This window comes from Equus przewalskii, chromosome 3 (genome assembly GCF_037783145.1).
Source record: "Equus przewalskii isolate Varuska chromosome 3, EquPr2, whole genome shotgun sequence".
Taxonomy (NCBI): Eukaryota; Metazoa; Chordata; class Mammalia; order Perissodactyla; family Equidae; genus Equus; species Equus przewalskii.
The window spans coordinates 53974604-53988388 of record NC_091833.1 but is presented as its reverse complement, the minus strand read 5'-3'; the positions used below and the strand labels follow the sequence as shown (position 1 = coordinate 53988388).

Here is a 13785-nt window from a genome sequence, read left to right as displayed (position 1 = left end):
GGGCTGCACAGAGGTATGCATTTGATCTAAATGCATCCAACGGGATCTTTAAAGTCTGAGCATTTCAGTATACATAAATTTTACCTTAAAGGAAAAAAATCCTCTAAAAAAACAGTGAATTCTAGTTAATGGTATGCTTGATGAAATATATGGGGAGAAGTATACTGGATATGTGCAACTTACTTTGAAATGCATTTAAAAAATAAGATGATTAATGGATGGAGGGATAGATAAATAATAAAGCAACTACAGTAAAATAATGAATCTAGAATTTAATCATAGAAGCTTCATAGAATTCTACCCAAGCTAGAAGACCTAGAAGCAGAAGAATGCAAGAAGTTATACTGGGCAGAGACATCACAGAAGTAAGAAACTTCTACTAAACCATTTGTACAAAGCTTATGCTCTGAAATCCCTCACAGGGGAGTCAAGCACATTCTGCATTCTAAATGGCAATGTGCTGGTTCAATTACTTACCAGAGGCAGGGCAAACAGGAAAGATCTGTTTGCCCAAATAAAGGCCAAGACAGAAGAGCACTCCCTTGGGTAGGAGAGCAAAACTGACAAGCAGCATACGTACGATGGGTTCAAGGACGTCCCGGAGCATTTGCATAGACTTAGAAGTAAAGAGAAAGATATTTTGAAGACGTATTCATGTTGACCACAGAGACATTAAGAGAAAGAAAAGAATCCATCAACATTATATGAAGTGTGACCAGGCCTCACATGTTAGGAATTTTACTTACTGTAAGACCAAATTAGTTGGAAAGAAAGGATTTCGAGGTTTCTAACTCTCATTTCTTTGATCCAATTTTCCAGAACCCAAGCTCTGCAAAGCTTTCTTGAACTTCAGGTATCCAAAAGTTCAACTACCCTGAAGTCTCTCTGAACAGATTTGATATGAATCAACAGCCCGGCTTCACTCTGCATGCTAAGTCACCTACCTTTAAGAGAATATGGTTTCCCCACCCAAGATATATAAGCTTAAATATCCAAAAACAAAAACAAAAAAAAATTCTGATGGCTGTTCCAGTAATGAAATTAGAGCCAGACTCAGAGATGACCTAGATGTTGCAACCACCAGATAAAAACTTTTAAATAACTATGATTAACACGTTAACAGATTTGGTGGGAAAGGAAGGCAACAGGCAAGGAGCAGAGGGGAACTGCAGCAGAGAGATGGACACTATATGAAAGAGTCAAATGGAAAGGCCAGAAATAAAACAAATACTATTAGCAGAGATAAAGAAGTTCTTCAATGGTTCATTAAGAGGCTCCACACAACTGAGGAAAGAATCAACTAATTTGAAGATATGTCAACAGAAAGTATCCAAACTGAAAGACAAAGAAAAAAGTGGGAGAGGAGAAGCAAGAATAGAGCCTCCAAGAGCTGTGGAAGTTTATCAGTCTAACATCTTTGAAATTGGAGTTCTAGAATGAAAAGAAAGAATAAGGCAGAAGAAATTTTTCAAGAGAAAATGCCCAAAAGTTTCCCCAAAATAAAAGAAAATAAATCATAGATCCTAGGAACTTTAAAATCAAGATAAATATATGTCTAAAAAAGAAAACAACACAACATATATGTGGATACATAATAGTCAAACCACAGAAATCCAAATATAAAGAAAAAATCTTGAAGGCAGCTAGAAAAAAAAAAAAAGACACATTACACACAAAGGAAAAAAAGACAAAAATTACAGATTACTTTTCGCCAGTAACTGTGCAATCTAGAAGTCAATGGAGTGACATTTGTAAAGTACTAGGGGAAAACTGTCAACCCAGAATTTTTACCCAATGAAAATATCTTTCAAAAATAATGGCAAAATAGACTTTTTCAGGCAAACAAAAGGCGAGAGAATCTCTCATCAGGAGATTTTCCTTAAAGAAATATTAAAGAAAGATCTTTAAGAAGGAGTTTGATATCAGACTGACACTGGGGCCTTCACAAAGAAAGGAAGTGTGTAGGACATGGTTAAAATGAAAATAAATCAAGGACTTGTTTTTCTTATTTTTAATCGCTTTATAAAAGATAATTTTATGTAAAGCAAAAATAGTAAAATGTACTATGGCGTTTATAAGATGTAAATTCAACAAAAGTAAAATGCTTCACAATGACTGCACAAAGGATGGGAGAGAGGAAGCGGAAGCACCGCGTTGTTCTTACCCTACAAGAAGCGATGCAAATGTGAAGTTAGACTGTGGCAAGTCAGCAACGTATATTTGACTCTAGAGTAATCGATAAATTAAAAAAAAAAATTTAACTATAACAAGCCATAGTAGAGATAAAATAGAATCACAAAAAATATTCAATTTGCCTAAAAGGCAGAAAAAGCTAAAAAAAGAAAAAGAACAGATGGGATAAGGAGAAAATAACTAGTAAGATGCAAGATTTAAATCCAATCATATCAACAATTATATTAAACACAAATGGTCTATAAATACTGATTTTTTATATTGACTATTTATCTAATCATCTTGCTAAATTTATACATTAATTCTAATATTCAACAGCAGATTCTTAAATTTTACATGAATATGAATAATGTCTATAATACAAACAATAACGTAGTAATATGAATAATGCAACATGTAAACTGTGACAATTTTTTATTTTGTTTTGAAGCCTGATACCATTTATTTCTTGTTCTTGCCTTACTACATTAATTCAGACTGCAGTAGAATTGAACAAGTACTGAAAGTGGGTATCCTTGTTCAATATCGCACCATTACACAAAGTTTGATGTATTTTCTCCCTTTTCAAATTATGAAATTATCCTTCTATTTTTATTGTTTCAAGTATTTTGCAGCAAAATGGAGGCTGGCTACTATCAGGCTTTTTTGCCCGTGTTAAGATGTATACATTCATATAATTACTTTCCTTTGTCTTATTAATGTTGTAAATTCAACGGATAGATTTTTTAATGTTAAACCACATTGCATTTCTGAAATAAACCAAAATATGCCAAGAAAAAAACAATACTAAAAGGGAAGAGTAAGATTACAGGACGAAAGACACATTGAAAGTCAGAAAGTAGAGGATAACAGCACTGCTAAAATCTAAAGCAAAAAGAAAGCCATGCAGAATCACATTTTCATTTGTTTAATGCTTATTTGAATGTCTAATAAGTTCTTAAGAAAACTGAGGGTTACTTTAGAAAATAAATACAATGGAAGAAATTTGTCCTACAATAAGAGATAACTATAATATCAGTAAATTAAGAAGACATTAGACATGCCCAACTTCCCACAACAAACCTGGCAACGTTAGTTTAAAAGATGGAGAAGAGAGGGAGAATGGTCTGCAAACTGTAATAAGAAGCAAGGAAGATGCTTGTCCCCCACATCCCCCCTTCTAGGCTCAGTGGTACAAGAGCTGAAGCAGAGAAACAGCCATCACTTAAGAAGTCTGCAGTGGAAGCAGTATCCTCAGGGAGAGCCAGGTATCCATTCGAGGAAAAAGATAAAAGGAATATTCAGTGAAGAGGTTGAGGATTTAGGTGATTTTGATTATGAACTCCAGATAGGACACACTGGAAAGATTTCAAGAGGTGGGGATGGGTGAGAGAGGGGACAGAAAATACTGACAGCCTGAGGGAGACTAGGTGTGGGAGATGAAAGTGATCTAGAAGTTTGGGCTTTCTGGTGGTACCCAATATAAACAGGGATAAATAACGAGAGAAGTCCTGGAAGATTCAAGGCAGATGGTCAGATTATGAATGCTGGCAGGTAGGAAAGGGTGAGTGCCCAGGGGTTTCCTTTTGACCACTTTCGATCAATGAGAGCAAGATTTCCAGCAAATCCTTACTTTCTAGTCTTTTTCTTAATTGACTCTTCTATGACCTTTGAAATTGTAGCCCAATATCATTCCTGAAGTCTCTCCTTCCACGTTTCTTAGTTTCTCCTACTACCTCTCTTACCATTCCTTCTCTTCCATTGGCTCCTTTTTCTCCTACCAACTCAACATTCTGTGATCCAGTCCTGCTTTTTTTTCAATCTACACAAAACCTCATGCTCTCTGGTTGATTTTATCTGTATGCATAGTTTTAGCCACTGTCTATTTCAGCCTTCTAAAGATACCCTCCTTTAGATAATCACTGGGTATTTCAATGACAAACATCTCCAAGAACTAAACAATATCTCTTTGCCCAAACTCCTTCTATATTCCTTCTCTAGTATATATGTTTTCTATTCTCTCAAAATTTGGCTGAAATAAGGCCCCCAAAACTGAGAACTACAAATGATAAACTTCCCCCCAGCATAAAAAAGACATCTATGCCACCCTTACTAAAAGACAGCATCCCTATCATCCACCTCCTGCCTACTGAAAATGAAACAAAACAGACTTGAATTAGAAGTGAATTCATAAACACAGAGAATGGTAGGGCTTTACACCTCAGTGAGAACAAAGGCAGGAGTTCTCCAAGAAAACCTCTGGGATAGACTGGGTGATAGCTATAAGAAGGGAAAACTGACACTTGAATCTTTGGCTGGCAACATACTGAGATAAAGAAACTCTTGAGCCCAGCTTGGTCTAGCCAACAGAATTGAACGCAGTGAGAGAGTTCTTGGGAGAACCTGACACATATCGCCAGGAGTTTAGGGCACACGTGAACACAGAAACTGGTACCAGTCTGGAGAATTCTGAAAGCAAGAAGTTCTGAAAGCATGGAGCTGTCAAAATGGCACAGCAATGACACAGAGGACAGCAGTTAGACAAGCTGCACTTTTATCACTAGGTTCTAATAGGTTCCCATTAGTCAAGTAGATGCTGCAGAAGGGCTAAAGCATCTTCATGGGCCAAAGACATGTGCCTTCTGGAGTAAGGGCACTCAGCTGTAACAGGCTGTAGGGTGGACTACAAGAACCAAGAGAGAGCTAAGAGGAGACCGTCAAAGGTAGCTGAAGTGTGCACCAGACCCATGACAGGGAACCAGGCAATGCGGATGTACCCACAGGGGGCTCCAAAAACCATCCTGAATGCACAGCTCTGCAAGTCCACACCTGGACACCTGCCACACAGAGGTGCGGCACCAGCAGTTGAATTACAATAGTCCCAGTCATATAAAACTTTGTCCTTTCTCTTCTAGTCTTCCTTCCAATCAGAAACCAAAAACAGAAAGGGGGAGGAGGTAGAGGAGTGAAGAAACAGATTACATTCCTCTTCTCCAATACCTGGTCCCTGAGGCATGATTAGGTCTGAGTTGAGGGGAGAAGCTCTCAACTGGATGTAAGCTTTTGACTAGACTTTTTATACTTGTGAATTTAATCACCAAAATAAGGCTTGTTCTTACAGTTAAAAATGACCTCTTGTCAAGAAGCAGAGAGGGAAGATCCAATATGGCATGGCTAAAGTCCAGGCTGAGAGAATGCAAAGCTGGCTCTTACTGTATGCCATCAGGCATATAGCCCATAAATCAGTCATACTAGTCCACGGTGCCACCACCTACTCTATTATCCAAGTCAGGAATCTGGGAGTCATCCTAGATTCTGGCCCCCTATGACCCCGACATCCAGTCATTATGTGTTAAAGCTCTTTCAATACATTTCTTCCTCCCTATCCCCTTAACTACTAGCCTAGCTCAAAACTGAAGTGCAATAACAGTCTAACTTGGTGATTCTCTACCCTGGCCTACACTTCAGAATTTTAAAGTATTAGATCTAATGCCTAGGCCCCAGCCTACAGACTGATCTAAACGGGGTCAGCTAGGGCCCAGCCATTAGTTCTTTCAAGAAGTCCCAGGTGCTTCTAAAGCGAAGCCAAGGTTGCGAATCACTAACCTAAGTGGTCTCTCCCAGGATCCAGGCTTACCTTCTCCCAAACTATCTTTCATAATACCACAAGAGTCATCGTTTTTAAAATGGGAGTCTCCTATTATCCTAGAGCAGCAGTTTTAAATCTAGGCTACCCATCAGAATCACTTAGAGAGCTTCTAAAAATCCTGATACCAGGCCAAACTGCAGACCAATTAAAACAGAGTCTCTGGGGATAAGAGCAGGCAGTGGTAGTTATTAAAGCTCCCCAGGTGATTCCAGTCTGCAGAGAAGACTGAGAACCATGTCCTAGAAGCCATGGGAAGCTACAAAAGTCTAGAACAATAAAATATAAACTCCCCTGAAGGTAATGAGACCTTCCATCTAACCTCAGCACCCTCAGCTCTCACACTACCAAAGCAATACAGCTTCCCTGAAAGCTACGCTTTCGTTACCTCAACCCACAAAGCCACCTCTGCTCCCCCACAGCTAAGACTCAAACTACTTTAAGGTCAAGACTTTTCAAGAATAGCCTCCTTGGTATAAACTTTGCCTGACACACACAGCAGAGCTCACCAATGCACCTGTGACTGTTAGGGTTTTGTATGGCAATTCTTAATGCATAAGTCTATCTTCCCTATTGAACTGCTTGAAATTAAAAACATATTCATGCTTTTATCCCCAGTGCCTATCACTGTGCACAGCACATAGTAAGCACTCAAACATCTGCTGAATTCATTCCATTTAAGTAAATAATTATCTACATTATTACGTAGGCAGAATCCCACTGTAAGAGACATATTTATACATTAAATTCAAGTCTCATTAAAACAGAAACCAGTAGCTACAATTTTTAAAAAATGTAAGGCAAACATTTAACATTTGTTATATTTATGACAGTAACAAATTAAAGAAAAAAACTGGGCACAAAGGGCAGTATATTTCCAGAATCACAAGGTGGCACCTTACATAATAATGACGTTTGGGTTTCCACCTGAATATGTCCTTTAAAACAACTTTTTCCCAAGTGTTACGCTGGTATAACGACATCTGTATGTTTTAGGAAGTGAGCTAAGACAACTTACTTGACCTAAAGGTCAAATGATAGGTACTCTGCCACCTTAAAATGAAAACAATTATGAAAAACGTTCACGTGCTTTGAATGAATTGTACTTAAGCTTAAAAAACTCTGATAATATGGTTACAGGCATTTGATGGCAATTTCTAGTACTCTGGGTACTCTGTTACACAGCAAAAGCTCAGGCCTCCATAGAGTCCAGGATAGCTTAAACAGAAGACACGGAGTATTCTATTAAAATAAAAAAAGTTATACTTAACATTTTTAATTTACATAGTTGCTATATATGTGACTTACCCAAAGACAATAATTTTGCACAGATAGTGACTGAAGAGGAATTAAACACATAACGTACCTCATCCAAAAGATTTCTGTTGTATCCACATTCATATGGGCCACGGAAATCATCTTAGCATGCAAAATGATTACTATGTTACTAGGTGTTTAGAGTAAGTTTTTATTTGTTGTATATCCTTCATTACTAAATAATCCAGTATTCATGAGTGCCTCTAACTTGCTTGGAGACGTATTAAAACTGAAGTATCTGAAGTGACCAGTAAGAAAATAAAAGCATTAACCATAAAACTTGGCATTTGTGGCAAATTTTTTTTTTTTTACCTTATTTGGCGATTTCAAAGGTGAGATGGCTATTTTATTTGGTGTCTGTGTTGTAGAATTTAAAGTCGATCCAATAACACCACTTTCAGATATTGTTATGGTCTTTGATGGAGTCCCGGGAGTAGACTGTGAAAGAACCCTACCTGCAATGAGAGGCAGCAATCAGTTTGACTTTTTCAATAATAGTATAAAAATGTATGTGATGATGATTTACACCAACAAGGACTGTAGGATCTAAGTTCACTATTTCATATGTATCCACGTATGAACTTAAACATCTGAGTCCCTAATGAACTATGGTGAACCTAGGCAGAAGGACGCAAAACAATGCTTAGTAACACATAGTATCTTAATAACACTTTACATCAAGTCCAGGAAAACACATCTGCTCACATTCTCATCAATACTGTTAAGTTATATCTTCCAGAAGCCAGGCTCAGGACAACTAAGCAACATGCCCTGTGTAACACAGCTCCTCAAAGTCAGGACTTGAATCCAAGTCTTAAAACTTCAATCTCTGTTCTCTACTATACTACAGCTGTCTTCCTCTTTGAACTTAAACTATTCAGGATACAACTTAAATCCACATCTATAAAACCCATAAGTATTGGACTAACTTGAACACTGTCTACTTTAATACTGTCTGCTTTTAGGCTGCCAAAAAGAAAAAAATGTTCTTCTAGCGGTCCTGGCCAGATTCCAACAGGAATACTGTGTTCCCTTCTGGACAATATCCTTCAGGAACAACACAGAAAAATTATAGTGTGTCTGGGTGGCTTAAGGAATTAGAAATCACACAACGAGTTGAAATAGCAGGAATTTTTATCCTAGCCAAGAGAGGACTACAAAGACACGACACATCTCCAAATTCTTGAAAGACTGTGAGAGTCATTAGTGCCACTCACCAAGTATTCTGGTTCGCTCCCGCTCCGGGCACGTGGTAGAACTGCACTTCCTACCCTCCTCATTCTGTGCCAGGTTAGGGACATATGACTAGTTCTGGCCAATGAACTACGAGTAGAAGTGATGCATGTCATTTCCGGGCCAGAACATTCACTGCCTATGCACGACCTTCCAAAGCTCTCTTTTCCTCGCCACATCTGAGACGGTAGCTCCTCCGTCAGCCTGGGGCCCTGAGTAACTATGATGAGAAGAGCCCCTTTCTAACCCCCAATGGACATGAAGATAATCATGAAGTACAAATAACAAATAAAATTTGTGTTTTTTTTAAATTTCCGAGATTTGGAGATTGTTTATTATGGCAGAAAAACCAAGATTATCCTGACCGATAGAGGCTGTGAAAGTGAAGGATTAGAACAATCTATATCACATCAGATGCACTGGACTAATGCACAGAAACAGAAATTTTTCAGTTCAGCACTAAGAAAGCACTTCTAACAAAAATATTCAACTGAAATGACTGTTTCAACATGAGTGAGTTTCTACTCACTGAAGGTATTCCCAGCAGATGATGGAGAATTAAATCAACTGGCTAACAGGGAATTCAGGCACCCAAGAAGCAGAGAAGGTAGTTAACTACATCATCTCTAAAATCCCCTCTAACCTTTAGATGCTATGATTTAACTTATAAATACACGTAGAGATGAAAGAGAGAGAGAGGGAAAGAGAAAGTGAAAAAGAGAAAAAAGAAGGAAATTTCTCTTTAGACAAAAATAGAGACCCCGCACGTAAGAGCTTCTGGGCTGTTTTTTCTGATAAGAATGCCACAGTATACAAAGTTTCTTTTTTAAAAGTCAAACAAGTTTTATCTGACATTTATGAATTTTAAAAATATTTTAATAGAATTTTTTCAATTTCTTTGTAGTACATGGTTACATTTAATTTTACTGACATATTTCTTAATTAAGGAATTTCAGTTGAGAGTTCTGGTGGGGTTTTTTTTAAAACCTGAACTACCTAATAACTAAATAAGTCAATTCTATATAAGCTAAATTAATCTACATCAAATATTTTTAGAAAGCTCCCCTAAAGTGCTAAGCCTGCCTGAAGTAACATGTTTGCCTGCTCTCATTTCCAAAACTTATTCCTGTGGGGTAAGCCTGAAGCCCCAAGAACCATTATGTTAAGAAAACAAATTACCAATAAAGACACAATTTCATAAATGCTCATTTATGGTTTTTTTTTTTTTTGAGTAAGATTAGCCCTGAGCTAACTACTGCCAATCCTCCTCTTTTTGCTGAGGAAGACAGGCCCTGAGCTAACATCCGTGCCCATCTTCCTCTACTTTATACATGGGACACCTACCACAGCATGGCTTTTGCCAAGCGGTGCCATGTCCACACCCGGGATCTGAACCAGTGAACCCCGGGCCACTGAGAAGTGGAACATGCAAACTTAATGGCTGCACCACCGGGCCAGCACCTCATTTATGATTTTTAATATAATTTCTTATTTGTTAAGCATTATATACATTTCAGAAAACATTCATATAAAAAATCCTCAATTCTTGAGGATAACTGATACCAAAGGTTACTTAAAGTGAATTCATTTTTAAAAGAACCCTCTATATCCTTTAAAATTCAAGTTATTCTTTTTAAGGGGCCTCCTTGTTTTTTATCCAGATAGCATTTCTCCTGATTAATCCAAGCTCCAAATCCCTATTTATCCTTAGCTCCACAGACAGATTTAAGCAAGAATGCAAGTTACACAATTGCACCTTGAAATCAATGTGCAAGACATTTACACTGTACTGTCAGGTGTTCTCCAAGAATCAAGAGACATAATCCAAAGACGACAGATGAGAGAGGCTGGGGGCAGCATATCTGAGTGAGGACTAATTCCATAAGAGATTAATTCATTAGTGAATGTCTTCACATTGATGAAGTTTGCTCCACTATAGCAAACTTGTACCTTGGGAACTCTGCTAATGAGGACCTCGTTATCTCATTTAACATCTCAAAAGTCTCATGAAGTGGTTGGTATCAACATTTTACGGAAATAAGTAAGATGAACAGATAATATATTTACCCAAGATCACAGAGAAAATCAGTGGAAGAGCCATGACTAAAATGCAAGTCTCCCAATGGCTCCTCCCATACCACTACACTGCTCCCAGGACAGCCACATTCATTCAACAACACACATCCACGGAGCCACATCCAGATGCAGAAACTGCGGTAGGTATTGAAGAGAGGGAGACAAACAAGATAAAAGAACTACTATCAGTGTGGTACATATGTATAATGGAATACTATACGGCCTTAAAAAGGAAGGAATTCGTACACATGTTATAACAGAGATGAACCAGGAGGACATCATGCTGAGTGAAATAAGCCAATCATGAAAGGACAAATACTGCATGATTCCACTTACATGAGATATGTAGAGTAGTCAAACTGATAGAGACAATTATAGAGGTGGGGGAGGGAGGAATGGGGAGTTGTTTAATGGGTACAGAAATACAGTTTTGCAAGATAAAAAAACATCTGGAAATGGATGGTGGTGATAACTGCACAACAATGTGAATGCACTCAATGCCACTGAAGAGTCTGCTGAAAAATGGATAAAATGGTCAATTTTGTTAAGTATATTTTACAATTTTTAAAAAATTAATTTAAAAAACTAGATGGCAAAGAAAACCAAAAAAAATTACCGTTAAGAAAAATTATTTAGTAGAGGAGACAGACAAGAAAACCAAGCGTTATAATACAGCATGACTAACAGAAACTTTAAAAGCCAGTGTGCATTTCAGTAGGGCTAATAAATCTGTAATTAAAAGGTGAAGCTATGATTAGTGTGCAACACATTATAAATGACCCAAAGATCCAGCAATGACATCCATTAGAGTCAAATGTAAGAGAAGTGAAATCTGACATTAACCAAAAACTCATTCAGACGCTTCTGCAAGCACCACAATTATTCAGCATACAATTTCCCCCCATAACTAAAAATTTTAAGGGACTCTCTCAGACTCAAAAACAGTAAAGAACATTGCACTGAGACATTTTTCCTAGTCAACCCCCTCCACCTAGTCAAAACCTCCCAGGGGACTGGCGGTCCCTTTTTCATCAATACATCTAAGCCCTACTCACTTTGAGCCACCTGAAGCCCCAGGTCCTGAACCAGCTTCAAATCCAAACCCTGTCCAATCTTTCCTCTGGGGCCATAGCTGCCTTCCACAGAGCCCTCAAGACACCAGCCTCCTGTACCATCACAAACCTTTCCTGAGGGCCAGAAGAGAAAGAGAATATCCATTCATCCGACATGTCCTCACACTACAATCTTTCCATGACTCCTTTCACTAGCTGAAATGAGAAGCCTTGCTACATGCATTCAAAGCCTCAGGTAAAAGATAAGTCACTGCCATTAACTCCAGAGCTGCCTACTGTTGTACAATCCATAAATTTATCAAAGACAGTAGTACGTGGTTTTAATATATATCCTAGGGATGGTTAGTTAACATGTGAAGTACCTTCATCAAGAATACACATTCCAGAAATGGGTAACTAGCGTTTAAAAGTCCCTAGGCAAAGTCTTCCATCCAGAGGTGCTTCCATAAGCCCTCAGCACAATGGAAATCAGAAATGACCTCCTAATTGGTGAAAAGAGTAATGTCAGGATAGCTCTGAATTAAAGTCCAGTCAGCATGGCTGTATGCTTTTCTCTAAAAGTATTGAGCTGCGTGCCAGACAGGGAGTAAGAAGAGAGCTGGCCTTAACCAGGCCATCACAGAGACAGAAGAAAGAGAATCAATGGTGTTTGCAGGGGAGCAATAATGATGGGTTATGGACTCCATGTTGAGTAAGGAAGAATTTGAAGACAGAAAGAGGGTGATTCTTAACGAGAAAGTGGAAGGGTTAACAGATCAGAGATTTCAAAGTCAAATAATTGCTAGATTGGGAGTACAAAGGCAGATAAGCTAGAACAATAATGAGAATGAAATACTCAAAGGCAAGATTTCTGAGATGTTATAATTATTGGTGGTGACAAATTTTAAAGTATATAATAAAAGAGAATTGGGCCACACTAAGGAATTCGGTGGTAAAAGTAATATAGTTAAAATTCTGTTATCCCTTAAGTAATCACTATCATTGTGACAATTTTTTGTTCACAGAGAACTGCATATAGAGCATATTAACATACTGAAACCAAAAATTCAAACAGAAACCATGAAATACTATACTCTCCTGTGTATTAATTTAAACTTATTAGACTTAGCACGTGTGCTCTAGCAACAACCTGCCTCGGTTCAAATCCCAGCTCGGCCATTTACTAGCTGAGTGCCTGTTTCCACACGGGCAAAGCAGGGCTGTTACTAGTACCTACCTCCCAGGACTGCCAGAGGATTATATAAGTCACTGCACGCAGAGAGCTAAGAACAGTGCGGGCCACGCAGTATACACTATATAAGTGTCAGCCAGCATTATTGGAGTTCAAGACTTTGCTACTTTCATGGTAAAATTCTATCAAAAACTAAGGAGACTAAAGTAGTAGACTGATTTTGAGATGACGCATTTTGCTTAAAGCACACATTTAATAAGTGTAACATTTCTTAACTAATTTGGTTTATAATAATAAGCTATACTTGTTGCACTAAAATATTTCAAGGTGGCAGAAAAGCCTTCTTTAAACCTAAAAGGGAAGTAAATATATAGCTTAATAAACTATAAAGAAATATAACCTGCAACGACTGGTGGTGACACTTGAGTTGTCTGTCCTGTAACTGCTTTACTATTAATTGGTTTTGCAAAGATCAGCTTCGTGATTACTGGACCAGAAGTTGGTGTTCGAGGCTTCTTAGCAATCTGAAATATATAAATAACTATGAAGACCACTTGTTTCTATAAAACACCTATTCAATCAAAATTATACAAAAGATCGATATACAGAAGTACATGTGAAACCAGCTCATAGCAAACTATATCTAAGTCTTAATGTTAAAAACATTTAAAATGCAGCCATTCATCAAAATATTAATATGATCACATCCTTAAGCCAATATATGGTAATACCTTTGCATTTTATCGCAAATTCTTATTCTAGTCTCTGGGATATATGCATATGAAGAAAACCAAATTAATATTTTACGATAATGTTTAATCTTTAATAATAATGCTTATTTAATAATAAACATTTAACAATAATAATAAACACTATGGCACAGAAATATTCCTTCTCAAAATAACAAATTAATCAATAATGAAAAGATAGAGTAAGTTAAGAAAGCATAGTGCAAATAATGAACCCCCTGCAAATATAATTACATTGGCTCTTGGAAGCAAAATGTAAATACATATTAAAGATAGGACTAGAATTAGATCTTCAGCTTTAGATCTATATATCAGGGGTAGATAAACAAAGAAGGGAAAAGTTAATGC

At 37.5% G+C, this 13785-nt stretch overlaps 1 protein-coding gene across 15 annotated transcripts in view; it reads right to left on the bottom strand.

The window, feature by feature from the left end:
- The window catches only part of LIN54 (lin-54 DREAM MuvB core complex component), a 64889-nt gene that overhangs the window by 33762 nt on the left and 17342 nt on the right, over positions 1-13785 (bottom strand). For 8 of the 15 annotated variants that reach the window (XM_070614530.1, XM_070614536.1, XM_008525786.2 and 5 more), the window contains exons 3-4: positions 13089-13212; positions 7448-7590 (exon numbers count right to left, since the gene is read on the bottom strand). In XM_070614530.1, the coding sequence (XP_070470631.1) occupies positions 7448-7590; positions 13089-13212 (267 nt within the window). Of the gene's footprint in view, positions 1-7447; positions 7591-11499; positions 11632-13088; positions 13213-13785 lie in introns of all 15 variants that reach the window. The other 7 variants (XM_070614527.1, XM_070614533.1, XM_070614526.1 and 4 more) reach the window with 1 other exon arrangement.